This window comes from Nerophis ophidion, linkage group LG27 (genome assembly GCF_033978795.1).
Source record: "Nerophis ophidion isolate RoL-2023_Sa linkage group LG27, RoL_Noph_v1.0, whole genome shotgun sequence".
In the NCBI taxonomy this organism is placed as follows: Eukaryota; Metazoa; Chordata; class Actinopteri; order Syngnathiformes; family Syngnathidae; genus Nerophis; species Nerophis ophidion.
In genome coordinates, this window is record NC_084637.1 from 9,081,654 (window position 1) to 9,096,653 (window position 15,000).

Below are 15,000 nucleotides of genomic sequence, written 5' to 3' on the forward strand. Positions count from 1 at the left end.
GTGAAGCGTCAAGGACCGACATGCTCTGCTGGACCATTATGAGTACAGTAGATCTTGCAATTCAATTGGGGCCGTTAGCCAATTCCAAGAATGGCCTTGCTGAACAGACAATGCGTCTAACGAGTTTAATTCTGAGAGTTCAAATGTTGACACAGGCACGGACTGAAGATTATCTGTTATTGCAGTGATTGCCTCCTCTACATGGGACATTTGTGCTTAACTGTGCCAGTTTGCACGCACATTCACAACGTACTAAGTACGGACACAAAACCGCGGTTGCAAAACAAGTTTCATGTTGTGATCCGGCTTCCGGATCACACATCTCTAGCATGTTTACGTCCTTTTTGTATCGTCCTATGTTTTGATCATGTTTTGGACTCTACCGATCCCGTTTGTTAGCGCACTTCTTTGTTTTGTATTGTCACCATGGCAACCTAATTACGCCTCCTGCACGGACTCACTACGCACACCTGTTTTGAATTATTTGTGTTGTATTTAAGACCACCTGCTACCTTAGGTCCTTCTGGCTGTTTCGTTTGCTCACGCAACAAGTTACGATCTGTTATTCTTCATTGTTTTTACTCTGCTAAGTTTTAGCTTAGCTTTCCGCGCGCTCGGCTCGCGTTGCTTATGGACTTTTGAACTCTACCCTTGCTACAAGTAGCATTTAGCTTTCCGTGCGGTGGCACGCCTTTTCTTTTCCTTTGTCAAGTGTTTTGTTGTGTTTTATTATTAAATCTGGTTCCTACCTCCACTCCTGCTTGCTCCCGTCTTTGGCATCTTGGGGCCGACACCTCCGCGCATCACAATGCGCCCACCAAATAGTAACCTTTCAGGCTTATTTAATCACGCAGCGTGTGCTAAATGATTATATTTGCATCTCGTCCTCCCAATAGTGTGGGCGTTACAATAATCAGAGTACATTCTGCACATGCATGAATCAGGCCATGGGCAATTATTTTGACTCGGAGGCCAAATTTAGAGAAAAAAAATGTGTCTCGGGGCCGGTACATCTGTTTTTAGGAAAACTAATACAAAACCTCATGTTAGTGAAGTGTGAATTATATTTATATAGCACTTTTCTCTAGTGACTCAAAGCGCTTTACATAGTGAAACCCAATATCTACGTTACATTTAAACCAGTGTGGGTGGCACTGGGAGCAGGTGGGTAAAGTGTCTTGCCCAAGGACACAACGGCAGTGACTAGGATGGCGGGAGCGGGAATCGAACCTGCAACCTTCAAGTTGCTGGCACGGCCGCTCTACCAACCGAGCTATGCCGCTCCGATGGTCGGATCTTCACATATTGTAGCTTTGTTGCTATTTTTCACATCCTGTTGTTTGGACTTCCTTATTTTCTGTTTGCTTTGTCACCATGTCTGCATATTGTTTCCACCTGCTACTCTCAGTTCCCGCACACCTGTTTTGCTAATCACCATCCTTTTATAGAAGCCAGCCCTTTCTGTTCATTCATTCTCGGATCCTAGTTTGCTTTCACGCAATTGTTGATAGCTTACTTTTCATGCTATTACTCGCAAGCGCTGCGGTTTATTTTATTCCTAGCTTTCATGCTAGTAGTTTTTGTTTTCCCTTTTTGTGCCTTTGTGCCAAGTTTAGTGTATCTGTTTTCTTTTCCTAGCTTCCATGCTAGCGCCATTTGTTTGCCTTTCTGCTTAGCACCAGTATTTTTGTTCCTAGCCCTTTTTATTAGTTTAATAAATCCTTTGTTGCTTACCTTACGCTGTGTTCTTGTCCGACGCATCCACGGAGGAACAAATCCGGCATTGTTATGCCGCACAAGTCTCACACCTCACAATACAGGTTAATTGAATGCTAAAAACGTTATGACGGACTGCCTTAAACACGGAATGGAATCTAAATATTTTCTATGAACGATAAAACCCTGAATATTAAGAACATATGAATGTCACCCCCCCCCTATCAATTAACATATCTTATAATCAAGCAATATGCAACAAAAATCTCCACCCAGACAACAATATTGGGGGCGTGCCTTAAAGGTATTTCCTTTATCATCCCTTACAACCTGTCGTCAAGTCCGCTTTTCCTCCTTACAAACAGCTTGACGGCCCAATCACATAACATATGCGGCTTTTACACACACACATAAGTGAATGCAAGGCATACTTGGTCAACAGCCATATAGGTCACACTGAGGGTGGCCGTATAAACAATGGTTGTACTTGTATAGCGCTTTTCTACCCCCTTTTAAGGAGCCCAAAGCGCTAAACAACTTTAACACTCTTACAAATATGCGCCACACTGTGAACCCACACCAAACAAGAATGACAAACACATTTTTATTCTGGCTTTTAACACTACGTGAGTTGTGTGGTCCTCTGTGTTTTCTGTGTGTGTTTTTTTGTATTTATTGTTTTAATTGGTTTTACCCTTTAAAATCGTTTTAATAATATTTATTTAATTTTTTATATTGGTTTTATTTTTTATTCAGTCATTGGTGGAGCTAAGGATATTTGAATATTGTTTTTAATATTGTTGTGTAGCAATTAGGAAACATTTATGTTGTTTAAATGTGCTATACAAATAAATAAATAAAGTGGACATTTCGGGAGAACATCCGCACCGTAACACAACAGAAAAAAGACCCAGAACCCCTTGCGGCACTAGATCTTCCGGGACGCTACTATGTACACCCACCGCTACCAACAAATGTATTAGCCTGTGGAAAAAGTTAATGTTGATATTTACCGTATTTCCTTGAATTGCCGCCGGGGTGCTAATTAATTTAAAACCTCTTCTCACTCCTGCGCTTACCAAAAGCATGCGGTAAAAGTAAGCATGCGCTAATTATTTTAAAACCTCTTCTCACTCCGGCACTTACCAAAGGTATGCAGTAAAAAATTGAGTGTGATGTAAGCTTTGACCTTAAATCCTACTGAATAGCCCTTAATCTTTTTCCCTTTATGCGATTTCAAATTATGGGTATTGAAATCAGCCTCCTCCATTCTGAAAATGATGACAGGGGAAGTGTCACTCGTTTGACCAGGCGGTAATACTAAGCATGCGCTAATTATTTTAGGAAGCGAGTTTGACCCGACAGTAATTCATCGCAGGCAATTCAAGGAAATACAGTAATTCCTGCGATGAGGTGGCGACTTGTCCAGGGTGTACGCCACCTTCCGCCCAAATGCAGCTGAGATAGGATCCAGCGACCCCCCGCGATCCCAAAAGAGACAAGCGGTAGAAAATGGATGGATGGATGGATGATATTTAACTCAGAAGGCTGCAAATAGAAAAGAGGCTTTCCATTTTTTATTTAACTTTTATTTAATATGCCATTGATGTTTTTTCGTAAGGTTTTTTGAAAGTTGATTTTGCACCATTAAGTTATATAAGCATTGTTTGGTCCATATTCCGTGTTAAAGGGGAACATTATCACCAGACCTACGTAAGCGTCAATATATACCTTGATGTTGCAGAAAAAAGACCATGTATTTTTTTAACCGATTTCCGAACTCTAAATGGGTGAATTTTGGCGAATTAAACGCCTTTCTGTTTATCGCTCTTTTAGCAATGACGTCAGAACGTGACGTCACCGAGGTAACACACCTGCCATTTTCATTTTCACATTACAAACACCGGGTCTCAGCTCTGTTATTTTCCGTTTTTTCTACTATTTTTTGGAACCTCGGAGGGTGTAACAACACTAACAGGGAGGGATTCAAGTTGCACCACTGGCAAGAAATCTGCCGCCAGACCCCCATTGAATGTGCCAGAGTGTCTCCACATTTGACCGGCGATGCTAAGACAGACATGGCACAGAGATGTATGGATAACCTGCAGATGCATTTGCAACGATTTAAGTCAACGAAATCACAAAGGTGAGTTTTGTTGTTGTTGTTGACTTATGTGCTAATCAGACATATTTGGTCGCAGCATGACTGCCGGCTAATCAATGCTAACATGCTACGCTAATCGATGCTAACATGCTATTTACGCTAGCTGTATGTACATTGGAAACTAGATACCCACATTTAATGCGAAACAAACACTTACCAATCGACGGATTTAAGTTGCTCCAGTGTCACAAGATGCGAAAGTCCTGATCGTTTGGTCCGCACATTTTACCGGCGATGCTAATATGGCAGCCATGCTATGGGCCACTTCATTAGGTACACCCATGCTATGGCTATGAATAGCGTCAATGGCTTCAGTTTCTTCTTCAATTTCGTTTTCGCTATCTGCCTCCATACTCCGACCATCCGTTTCAATACATGCGTAATCTGTTGAATCGCTTAAACCGCTGAAATCCGAGTCTGAATCCGAGCTAATGTCGCTATATCTTGCTGTGGTAACCGCCATGTTGTTTGTATTGGCAGCCCTGTATGACGTCACAGGGAAATGGACAGTCGCATCGCAAATAGCGAAAATCAAGCACTTTAACGCTTTTTTTAGGGAAATTCCGAGAGATGTAAAATTTTGAAAAAAACTTTGAAAAATAAAACAAGCCCCTGGGAACTGATTTTTATTGTTTTTTAACCCTTTTGAAATTGTGATAATGTTCCCCTTTAAAGCAGTGTAGCAATATTTAACGTTTTATTCATGCACTTTCTCTTGCTTCTTCAAGTCTTGAATATTTGATTCATTCATTGTTGTTACTTTATTTTCAAATGTATTATTAGCCTGTGGAAAAAGTTTATTTTGATATTTACCTCAGAAGGCTGCAAATATAAAAGAGGCATTCAATTTTTATTTAAATTTGATTTGATATGCCTTTGATATTTTTTAATTATTATTATAACTATTTGAAATTAGATTTTGCATGTCACTATAAAGTTATATAAGCCTTGCTTGTTCAATATTCAATGCACAACTTGTTTGGGTCCCTATTAAAAGGTTAATTTTCTTCAACCTTGGCCCGCGGCTTTGTTCGGTTTTACATTTTTGGCCCACTTTGTTTTTGAGTTTGTCGCCCCTGATCTACTGCAAACAGGAGAAGAAGAAGGGTAGTTTGTACCTGTTTGCGCTTGAAGAAGCCTTTTTTGTCGCAGTTGGGGATGTACAAGGACAGAGCCAAGACCCGGGAGGTGTCCTTCATGCTCTGGATGAGGTGATCCAGGCGTCTCCTGCAGGGCCCCTATGGCATGCAACCACATGGGAGAGAATCACCGTTGCTTGTACATGAAAAACTAAAACAGCTCAAGGCCCTGAGATGATTGCAAAGCTCACACAAATTAAGCACGTCGGACAAAAACGAGGACTTGCGTGTGGTTGCCGGTTCAGGTTTCACACCACAAACAAAGCCCGGGGGCACAAAATGTGGAGTGTGTGCTGAGTACGTACAAACTCGGGCTCCATTTTCCCAAAGCCGTGCGGAGGGAGATCCAGGTTGATGTTGGTCCCCACCCTGGCCAGCTGCTTTTTGCGATCCTTGGCCTGCTTCATGGCCTGGGCCTTCCGACTGCTGATGTGATCCCGTCCGTATATGGGCACCTTGGTCTGGGGCATCATGGACTCTGGGACAGGAAGCAAGTCAATCAATCAAAGTTTGTTTATTTAGCTTTAAAGCACGAGTGTCTCAAACGGCTGCACAAGCCAAAATGACATCCTCAGATCCCAAAACTGGGCAAGGAAAAACTCAACCCAATGGGCTACAATGAGAAACCTTAGAGGGCACCGCAGATGTGGGCACCCCCCACCCCTGGGTGACCGGCACAATTGATGTAGAGTAGATCTAGTTAATAGTGTGAGAGTCCAGTCCATAGTGGAACTAGTTAATAGTCCTCCCGGTAACAGTGAGAGATGCTACCTCAGTAGAAGCATTTAAGTCCCATCTTAAAACTCATCTGTGTACTCCAGCCTTTAAATAGACCCCCTTTTTAGACCAGTTGATCTGCCGTTTCTTTTCTGCTCTGTCCCCCTCTCCCATAAGGAAGGGCGGGGGGGCAAAGGTCCGGTGGCCATGGTTGAAGTGCTGGCTGTCCAGACCCTTTAAAAAGACCCCCTTTTTAGACCAGTTGATCTGCCGTTTCTTTTCTGCTCTGTCCCCCTCGCCCATAAGGAAGGGGGGGCAAAGGTCGGGTGGCCATGGATGAAGTGCTGGCTGTCCAGACCCTTTAAATAGACCCCCTTTTTAGACCAGTTGATCTGCCGTTTCTTTTCTTTTCTTTTCTGCTATGTCCCCCTCTCCCATAAGGAAGGGGAGGCAAAAGTGCGGTGGCCATGGATGAAGTGCTGGCTGTCCAGAGTCGGGACCCGGGTTGGGGACAACTCTGCGCTGCTGACCTGTCTCCGCTCGGGATGGTCTCCTGCTGACCCCACTATGGACTGGACTCTCACTATTATGCTAGACCCACTCGACGTCCATTGCATCCGGTCTCCCGGATCCTTCTGCGGTCCTCTTCAAAGTTTCTCATAGTCATTTTCATTGACATCCCACTGGGATGTGAGTTTTTCCTTGCCCTTATGTGGGATCTGAACCGGGGTTGTCGTTGTGGCTTGTGCAGCCCTTTGAGACACCTGTGATTTAGGGCTATATAAATAAACATGGATTGATTGATTGATTGATTGAATAGTGTGAGAGTCCAGTCCATAGTGGATCTAGTTACTAGTGTGAGAGTCCAGTCCATAGTGGATCTAGTTACTAGTGTGAGAGTCCAGTCCATAGTGGATCTAGTTAATAGTGTGAGAGTCCAGTCCATAGTGGATCTAGTTACTAGTGTGAGAGTCCAGTCCATAGTGGATCTAGTTACTAGTGTAAGAGTCCAGTCCATAGTGGGGCAAGCAGGAGATCATCTTGAGTGGAGACAAGTCAGCGGCAAAAAAAATCAGGGCAAGGAAAAACTCAACCCAATGGGCAACAATGACAAACCTTGGAGGGGACCGCGGATGTAGGGACCCCCCACCCCTGGGTGACCGGTGCAATGGACGTAGAGTGGATCTAGTTAATAGTGTGAGAGTCCAGTCCATAGTGGATCTAGTTAACAGTCCTCTCGGTAACACTCTTAAAACTTATTTGTGTACTCCAGCCTTTAAATAGACTGCCTTTTTAGACCAGTTGATCTGCCGTTTCTTTTCCTTTCTACTCTTTCCCCCTCTCCCATAAGGAAGGAAAGCACAGGTCCGGCGACCACGGATGAAGTGCTGGCTGTCCAGAGTCGGGACCCGGTATGGGGACATTTCTACGCTGCTGACCCGTTTCCACTCTGGATGGTCTCCTGTTGGCCCCACTATGGACTGGACTCTCACTCTTATGTTAGATCCACTATGGACTGGACTTTCACAATACTATGCTTCACCCTTTCAACGACCCATTGCATCCGGTCTCCCACATCTGCGGTCCTCTCCAAGGTTTCTCATAGTCATTCTCATTGACATTCCCACTGGGTTGTGAGTTTTACCTTGCCCTTATGTGGGCTCTGAACCGAGGATGTCGTTGTGGCTTGTGCAGCCCTTTGAGATATTTATGATTTAGGACTATATAAATAAACATGGATTGATTGATTGATTGAATAGTGTGAGAGTCCAGTCCATAGTGGATCTAGTTAATAGTGTGAGAGTCCAGTCCATAGTGGATCGAGTTAATAGTGTGAGAGTCCAGTCCATAGTGGATCTAGTTAATAGTGTGAGAGTCCAGTCCATAGTGGATCTAGTTAATAGTGTGAGAGTCCAGTCCATAGTGGATCTAGTTAATAGCCCTCCCGGTAAGAGTTAGAGATGCTACCTCAATAAAAGCATTTAAGTCCTATTTTAAAACTCATTTGTATACTCTAGCCTTTAAATAGACCCCCTTTTTAGACCAGTTGATCTGCCGTTTCTTTTCTTTTCGGCTCTGCCCCCCTCTACCTTGTGGAAGGGGGGCACAGGTCCCGTGGCCATGGATGAAGTGCTGGCTGTCCAGAGTCGGGACCTGGGGTGGAACGCTCACCTTTGCATCGGTTGGGGACATTTCTCCACTCTGGATGGTCTACTGCTGTCCCCACTATGGACTGGACTCTTCATTATTATGTTAGATCCACTATGGACTGGACTTTCACAATATTATGCTAGACCCACTCAACGACCCATAGCATCCGGTCTCCCTGATCCTTCTGCGGTCTTCTCCAAGTTTTCTCATAGTCATTCTCATTGACATCCCACTGGGTTGCGAGTTTTTCCTTGCCCTTATGTGGGATCTGAACCGAGGACGTCGTTGTGGCTTGTGCAGCCCTTTGAGACACTTGTGATGTAGGGCTGTATAAATAAACATGGATTGATTGATTGATTGATTGATTGAGAGTCCAGCCCATAGTGGATCTAGTTAATAGTGTGAGAGTCCAGTCCATAGTGGATCTAGTTAATAGTGTGAGAGTCCAGTCCATAGTGGATCTCGTTAATATTGTGAGAGTCCAGTCCATAGGGGATCGAGTTAATAGTGTGAGAGTCCAGTCCATAGTGGATCTAGTTAATAGTGTGAGAGTCCAGTACATAGTGGATCTAGTTAATAGTGTGAGAGTCCAGTCCATAGTGGATCTAGTTAATAGTGTGAGAGTCCAGTACATAGTGGATCTAGTTAATAGTGTGAGAGTCCAGTCCATAGTGGATCTAGTTAATAGTGTGAGAGTCCAGTCCATAGTGGATCTAGTTAATAGTGTGAGAGTCCAGTCCATGGTGGATCTAGTTAATAGTGTGAGAGTCCAGTCCATAGTGGATCCAGATAATAGTGTGAGAGTCCAGTCCATAGTGAGGTGAGCAAGGGGATCATCTTGAGCGGAGACAAGTCAGCAGTGCTGGGACGTCCCCAACTGATGCACAGACGAGTGGTTCACCTCGGGTCCGGATTTTGAACAGCTAGCGCCTCCTTCTTGGGCATGTAATCTGTCATCATGAGATTCTATGTCTGTTAGGACCGCAATACAGGGCAAGACGGGAGGTAAGTGGTCTCTAGCCAGCGTTTCTGGGGGCAGGGATCGGTTCTGAGCACTTGGTGATGTGACCAACTCCTCAAAGACCACGACAACGTCTGTCGAATCATCCAAGAAAAGCAGCGGTTGGCTGGAGCTTCAATTGTGCAAGATGACTATTATCAGGAGCTTTGGAACGGCCACAGCCACTGACTAATTACAGGGTTTGAATTGTGAATTGCACCAATTATTACAAACAACTTCATGTCTAAAGGCAATTTTTTTGCATCTTTCAGAATGTCGAACCTAAAAACGTACTCTTCTGTGCAGAAGAAATACCATATGTTTTAATAACATTATAATAGGGGTTTAATGTATATGTTAATGTATTTTACGGACTGAAATCCTTTACTTTTTTCCAATGCTTCTGACCGTGCGTCTTTTTAAACTAATTCATGGATTTTTCTTTGCTTTGTATTCAGCAGGTTAAAAAAAATGGGCTTCCTGTTTTGTGCCTTAAACCGCAAGTACAACCGCCCGTAGCGTTTTTGCTCAGGAAAGGATGTTTCATCACTCCAAGCAACATTTGTAGTTTTTACAATTCAACCAAAGCAACACATACTTAACTGTTCCATGTGTGATGTCTATAGGAGTGTTTTCATGCATATTTGTAATGTAGTGAAGTGAAGTGAATTATATTTATATAGCGCTTTTTCTCTAGTGACTCAAAGCGCTTTACATAGTGAAACCCCATATCTAAGTTACATTCAAACCAGTGTGGGTGGCACTGGAAGCAGGTGGGTAAAGTGTCTTGCCCAAGGACACAACGGCAGTGACTAGGTTGGCAGAAGCGGGAATCGAACCTGCAACCCTCAAGTTGCTGGCACGGCCACTCTACCAACCGAGCTAAACCTGACGTCGTTAGCTAGCACAATTGCAGGTGTCTGTAGTAGTGTTGTCAACTTACAGCGGCATTACTTTTGTGTTGTTTCAGTTCGTAAATTCACCAAAACGTCAACACGGAGATATTAAGTCCGTTTAGCTGATTGGAGAGCTAGCTTTCCCAGCGAGTGGGTCCATGTCAGGTTCAAACACTGATGACATCTATTAATCAGACAAGAAGCAAGAAACCATGCAGAGACAGAGTTCAATTTAGCTCATGAGGAGAACGCATGGAGCTGCACACTTAGTCACAGTCTCGCCCTACTCTTTAAGGTTCAGCTCCTGTGTCCCTCTATTTATTCAGGAGTTCCATAGTCAACATCACTGAGGCTTTTTTTTTTGCTGCAGCTATTACACTTTAATATTGTACATCAGGGGTCGGGAACCTTTTTGGCAGAGAGAGCCAAGAAGCCAAGCATTTTTAAAATGTATTTCCGTAAGAGCCATTTAATATTTTTTTCAACACTGAACACAACTCAACGCGTGCATTTTCAAGTAAGACCAACATTTCTAGAGTATAATAGGTCTCTTATTCTTTGGAATAACATTGTTATTCTGAAGCTAACTGTGGAAGGGGCGTGGCCTGTGGGCCTGCAGCGAAGCGCGGTGTTACCAGGGCCGACCTCGAAATCAGCGACTGGTGCATAGATGGCCCAGCTGGGCCTTGTTTTATAATCACCCGTCGCTCTGTTTATAAGCAGCTGCCAGGAGACAGCGAGAACGAAATAGAACAAGACAATTACTGGAAAGCACCCGAGAGACTTATTGAAAAATAAAACAATATTGTAACCCTGGAACAGGCTTTCATGTCGGTGCTTGGTGGTCTGAAAACCCACAAGAGGGCAAGCCCCACACTAACCAATAATAAATAACTTCTTATCATTAACGCAACTTCTTGAACATAAAAATGCATGAGAATGTTTTATATTTTGAATGTGATTTTTCATTACAAGTGGAATTATTCATTACTTATCGTGTCAGCTCAGATTTATCCGAGAGCCAGATGCAGTCATCAAAGGAGCCACATCTGGCTCTCGAGCCATAGGTTCCCTACCCCTGTTGTAAATGGTAATTGATATTTGTTATATATTGCATATATTGTATAAAAATATAATACCCAGCCTTCCACCCGAATGCAGCTGAAAAGGGACAAGCGGTAGAAAATAAATGGATGGATACAGTAGGTCCAGAGTTTTATTGTCCCGTGTTGCACGGTGCACTTATTGGTGGAAAATGGGTAAAACTGAGTCCAAAGAAGCATGATTAAAGTCACCTGAAATGAGAACCAGACCATCAGGGTGTTTGGTCTGTTGCCTGGCAACAGTGGCATTAATGGTGTCGCAAACACCATTTTTTTTTTTTTGCTGCAGCTGTTAAACTTTGATATTGTACATGGCAATAGATATATGTTATATATTGCATACATTATATAAATATATAATACACTGCCTTCCGCCCGAATGCAGCTGAGATAGGCTCTAGCATCCCCAAAAGGGACAATCTGTAAAAAATGGATAGATGGATACAGTATGTCCAGAGTTTTATTGTCCCGTGTTGCACAGTGCACATATTGGTGGAAAATGGGCAAAATTGAGTCCAAAAAAGCATGATTAAAGTCACCTGAAGTGAGAACAAGACTATCGGGGTGTTTGGTCTGTTGCCTGGCAACCGTGGCATGAATGGTGTCGCAAACACAATTTTTTTTTTTTTTGCTGCAGCTGTTAAACTTTATTATTGTGCATGGTAATTGATATTTGTTATATATTGCATATATTATATAAAAATATAATACCCTGCCTTCCGCCCGAATGCAGCTGAGATAGGCTCTCGCACCCCCTGCGAACCCGTATGGGACAAGCGGTAGAAAATGGATAGACTATAATGATACAATATATAAGTATATATTGTATATTGTGTATATAATATATAAATATCCTCTTTAACACACTCTCCTTAACCTCCGCCGTGTTTCCTTTGTCCTATAAGTGTGAGCCTTTAGACCAGGGGTGTCCAAACTTTTTCCACTTAGGGCCGCAGACTGAAAAATCAAAGCAAGCGGGGGCCATTTGGACATTTTTTTTTTATTTTAAAATCCAATACAATATATGTATAACTAATACACATTTAGGCCTCCACTCAGGCTTGATCCTGGGGACCCCAAACGGTTTTGGTCCAAAAAATATTAAAAATGTGTCATTATTGAGTATTATTTTGTTTTATTTTTATTCAAGTTTTAAATCTCCAGATCAACATTAGGTCCATCTGTCAATATAATAATTTTAAAGATTTAAGTTGTATGTTCTTTTTGTCCAAAAAAAACTCCTGTTTTTTGATGGAAAAAAACATAAAATATGCAATATTATCACCCAATATTTTTTAAGTGGAATATTTGAGATTATATAATAATTGGAGCATTAAAAGGATCAATAACTCATAACACCATTGATTTTAATTCATTATTATGTTTTGAGCAATGACACTTAAAAACAAATACCACTAAATTTTTTGGGGATCCAAAAGGGTCCTACTCATTAAAGTGTTAAAAAATAAATTATACATTTTTTTACTGTTTACTTTTAACACAATAATCTCGAGATCAACTTCAGATCTATCCCTAAATTATATGTTTTATTGTTGTTTATGTTTTTTTGTTTGTTCATTTTAGGCCATTCTTTAAAAAAACAGCTCCGTTTTTTATATGGCAAACACAAAATATGCAACATTTTCTCCCCAAAAATATCTCAAAGTGGAAAATGTAACGTGTCGTAACTGGAGTCTTGAATAGGTCAATAATTCATAATGACATTGATTTTGATTCATTATTATTTTTTAAAGAAGGAAACAGCCTGTCATGCCTATGGATTATGTTTTGTTTTTGTCATGTTTGGTCATGTTATGTTTTGTTTTTTGGACACTCAGATCTGTTTTTGCACTTCCTGATTTGTTTTGGTCTCCATGCCAACTCATTGATTTTCACCTTGCCCTCAAGTCACAGTCCTCACACCTGTTAGTAATCATTATCATAGTCATTATTTAAGCCATTCTGTTTCTGTCTTCGTCCTGGCAACTTTACCTTACCTTCTGATACCTTAACCGCATTTACATGTATCAACCTTCATGCCTTGCTGTTCGTTTTGTGACCACGCCACGTAAGTTTTTGTATTAATGCCTCAGTGCAAGTTTTTGGTTTATTATTCATGCCACAGCGCAAGTGTTTTTGTTTCACGTTTTTAGTTTACAGACTTTGTTCTAGTCATTTGTTTTTGTATCCAAGTATTTGTTCTCCGCCACTGTGCGCGCCCTTTGTTTGCATTTTTGTGTTTTGTTTGTTCATTTTAGGCCATTCTTTAAAAAAAACAGCTCCGTTTTTTATATGGCAAACACAAAATATGGAACATTTTCCCCCCAAAAATATCTCAAAGTGGAAAATTTAACGTGACGTAACTGGAGTCTTAAATAGGTCAACAATTCATAATGACATTGATGTTGATTCATTATTATTTTTTAAAGAAAGAAACAGCCTGGATTATGTTTTGTTTTTCTCATGTTTGGTCATGTTATGTTTTGTTTTTTGGACACTCAGATCTGTTTTTGCACTTCCTGGTTTGTTTTGGTCTCCATGCCAACTCATTGATTTTCACCTTGCCCTCAAGTCACACCCCTGTCCTCAGCCCTCACACCTGTTAGTAATCATTATCATAGTCATTATTTAAGCCATTCTGTTTCTGTCTTCGTCCTGGCAACTTTACCTTACCTTCTGATACCTTAACCACATTTCCGTGTATCGACCTTCATGCCTTGCTGTTCGTTTTCTGACCACGCCACGTAAGTTTTTGTATTAATGCCTCAGTGCAAGTTTTTGGTTTATCATTCATGCCACAGCGCAAGTGTTTTTGTTTCACGTTTTTAGTTTACAGCCTTTGTTCTAGTCATTTGTTTTTGTAGCCAAGTATTTGTTCTCCGCCACTGTGTGCGCCCTTTGTTTGCATTTTTGTGTTTTGTTTGTTCATTTTAGGCTCCGCTTTAAAAAAACAGCTCCGTCTTTTATATGGCAAACACAAAATATGCAACATTTTCCCCCAAAAATATCTCAAAGTGGAAAATTTAACGTGACGTAACTGGAGTCTTGAATAGGTCAACAATTCATAATGACATTGATTTTGATTCATTATTATTTTTTTAAAGAAAGAAACAGCCTGTCACGCCTATGGATTATGTTTTGTTTTTGTCATGTTGGGTCATGTTACGTTTGGTTTTTTGGACACTCAGTTCTGTTTTTGCACTTCCTGGTTTGTTTTGGTCTCCATGCCAACTCATTGATTTTCACCGCACCCTCAAGTAACAACCCTCACACCTGTTAGTAATCATTATCATAGTCATTATTTAAGCCATTCTGTTTCTGTCTTCGTCCTGGCAACTTTACCTTACCTTCTGATACCTTAACCACATTTCCATGTATCGACCTTCATGCCTTGCTGTTCGTTTTCTGACCACGCCACGTAAGTTTTTGTATTAATGCCTCAGTGCAAGTTTTTCGTTTATTATTCATGCCACAGAGCAAGTGTTTTTGTTTCACGTTTTTAGTTTGCAGCCTTTGTTCTAGTCATTTGTTTTTGTATCCAAGTATTTGTTCTCTGCCACTGTGCGCGCCCTTTGTTTGCATTTTTGTGTTTTGTTTGTTACTTTTAGGCCATTCTTTAAAAAAACAGCTCCGTTTTTTATATGGCAAACACAAAATATGGAACATTTTCCCTCCAAAAATATCTCAAAGTGGAAAATTTAACATGACGTAACTGGAGTCTTAAATAGGTCAACAATTCATAATGACATTGATTTTGATTCATTATTATTTTTTAAAGAAAGAAACAGCCTGGATTATCTTTTGTTTTTGTCATGTTTGGTCATGTTATGTTTAGTTTTTTTGGACACTCAGTTCTGTTTTTGCACTTCCTGGTTTGTTTTGGTCTCCATGCCAACTCATTGATTTTCACCTTGCCCTCAAGTCACAGCCCTGTCCTCAGCCCTCACACCTGTTAGTAATCATTATCATAGTCATTTTTTAAGCCATTCTGTTTCTGTCTTCGTCCTGGCAACTTTACCTTACCTTCTGATACCTTAACCACATTTCCATGTATCGACCTTCATGCCTTGCTGTTCGTTTTTTGACCACGCCACGTAAGTTTTTGTATTAATGC

The 15,000-nt window shown here is 41.4% G+C and overlaps 1 protein-coding gene across 1 annotated transcript in view; it reads right to left on the reverse strand.

Annotated features, from left to right (window-relative positions):
• The window catches only part of igfbp5a (insulin-like growth factor binding protein 5a), a 28,144-nt gene that overhangs the window by 726 nt on the left and 12,418 nt on the right, over window positions 1-15,000 (reverse strand). The window contains exons 2-3 of the mRNA XM_061889358.1: window positions 5,325-5,497; window positions 4,999-5,118 (exon numbers count right to left, since the gene is read on the reverse strand). Coding sequence (XP_061745342.1) covers window positions 4,999-5,118; window positions 5,325-5,497 — 293 coding nt within the window. The remainder of the gene's footprint in view (window positions 1-4,998; window positions 5,119-5,324; window positions 5,498-15,000) is intronic.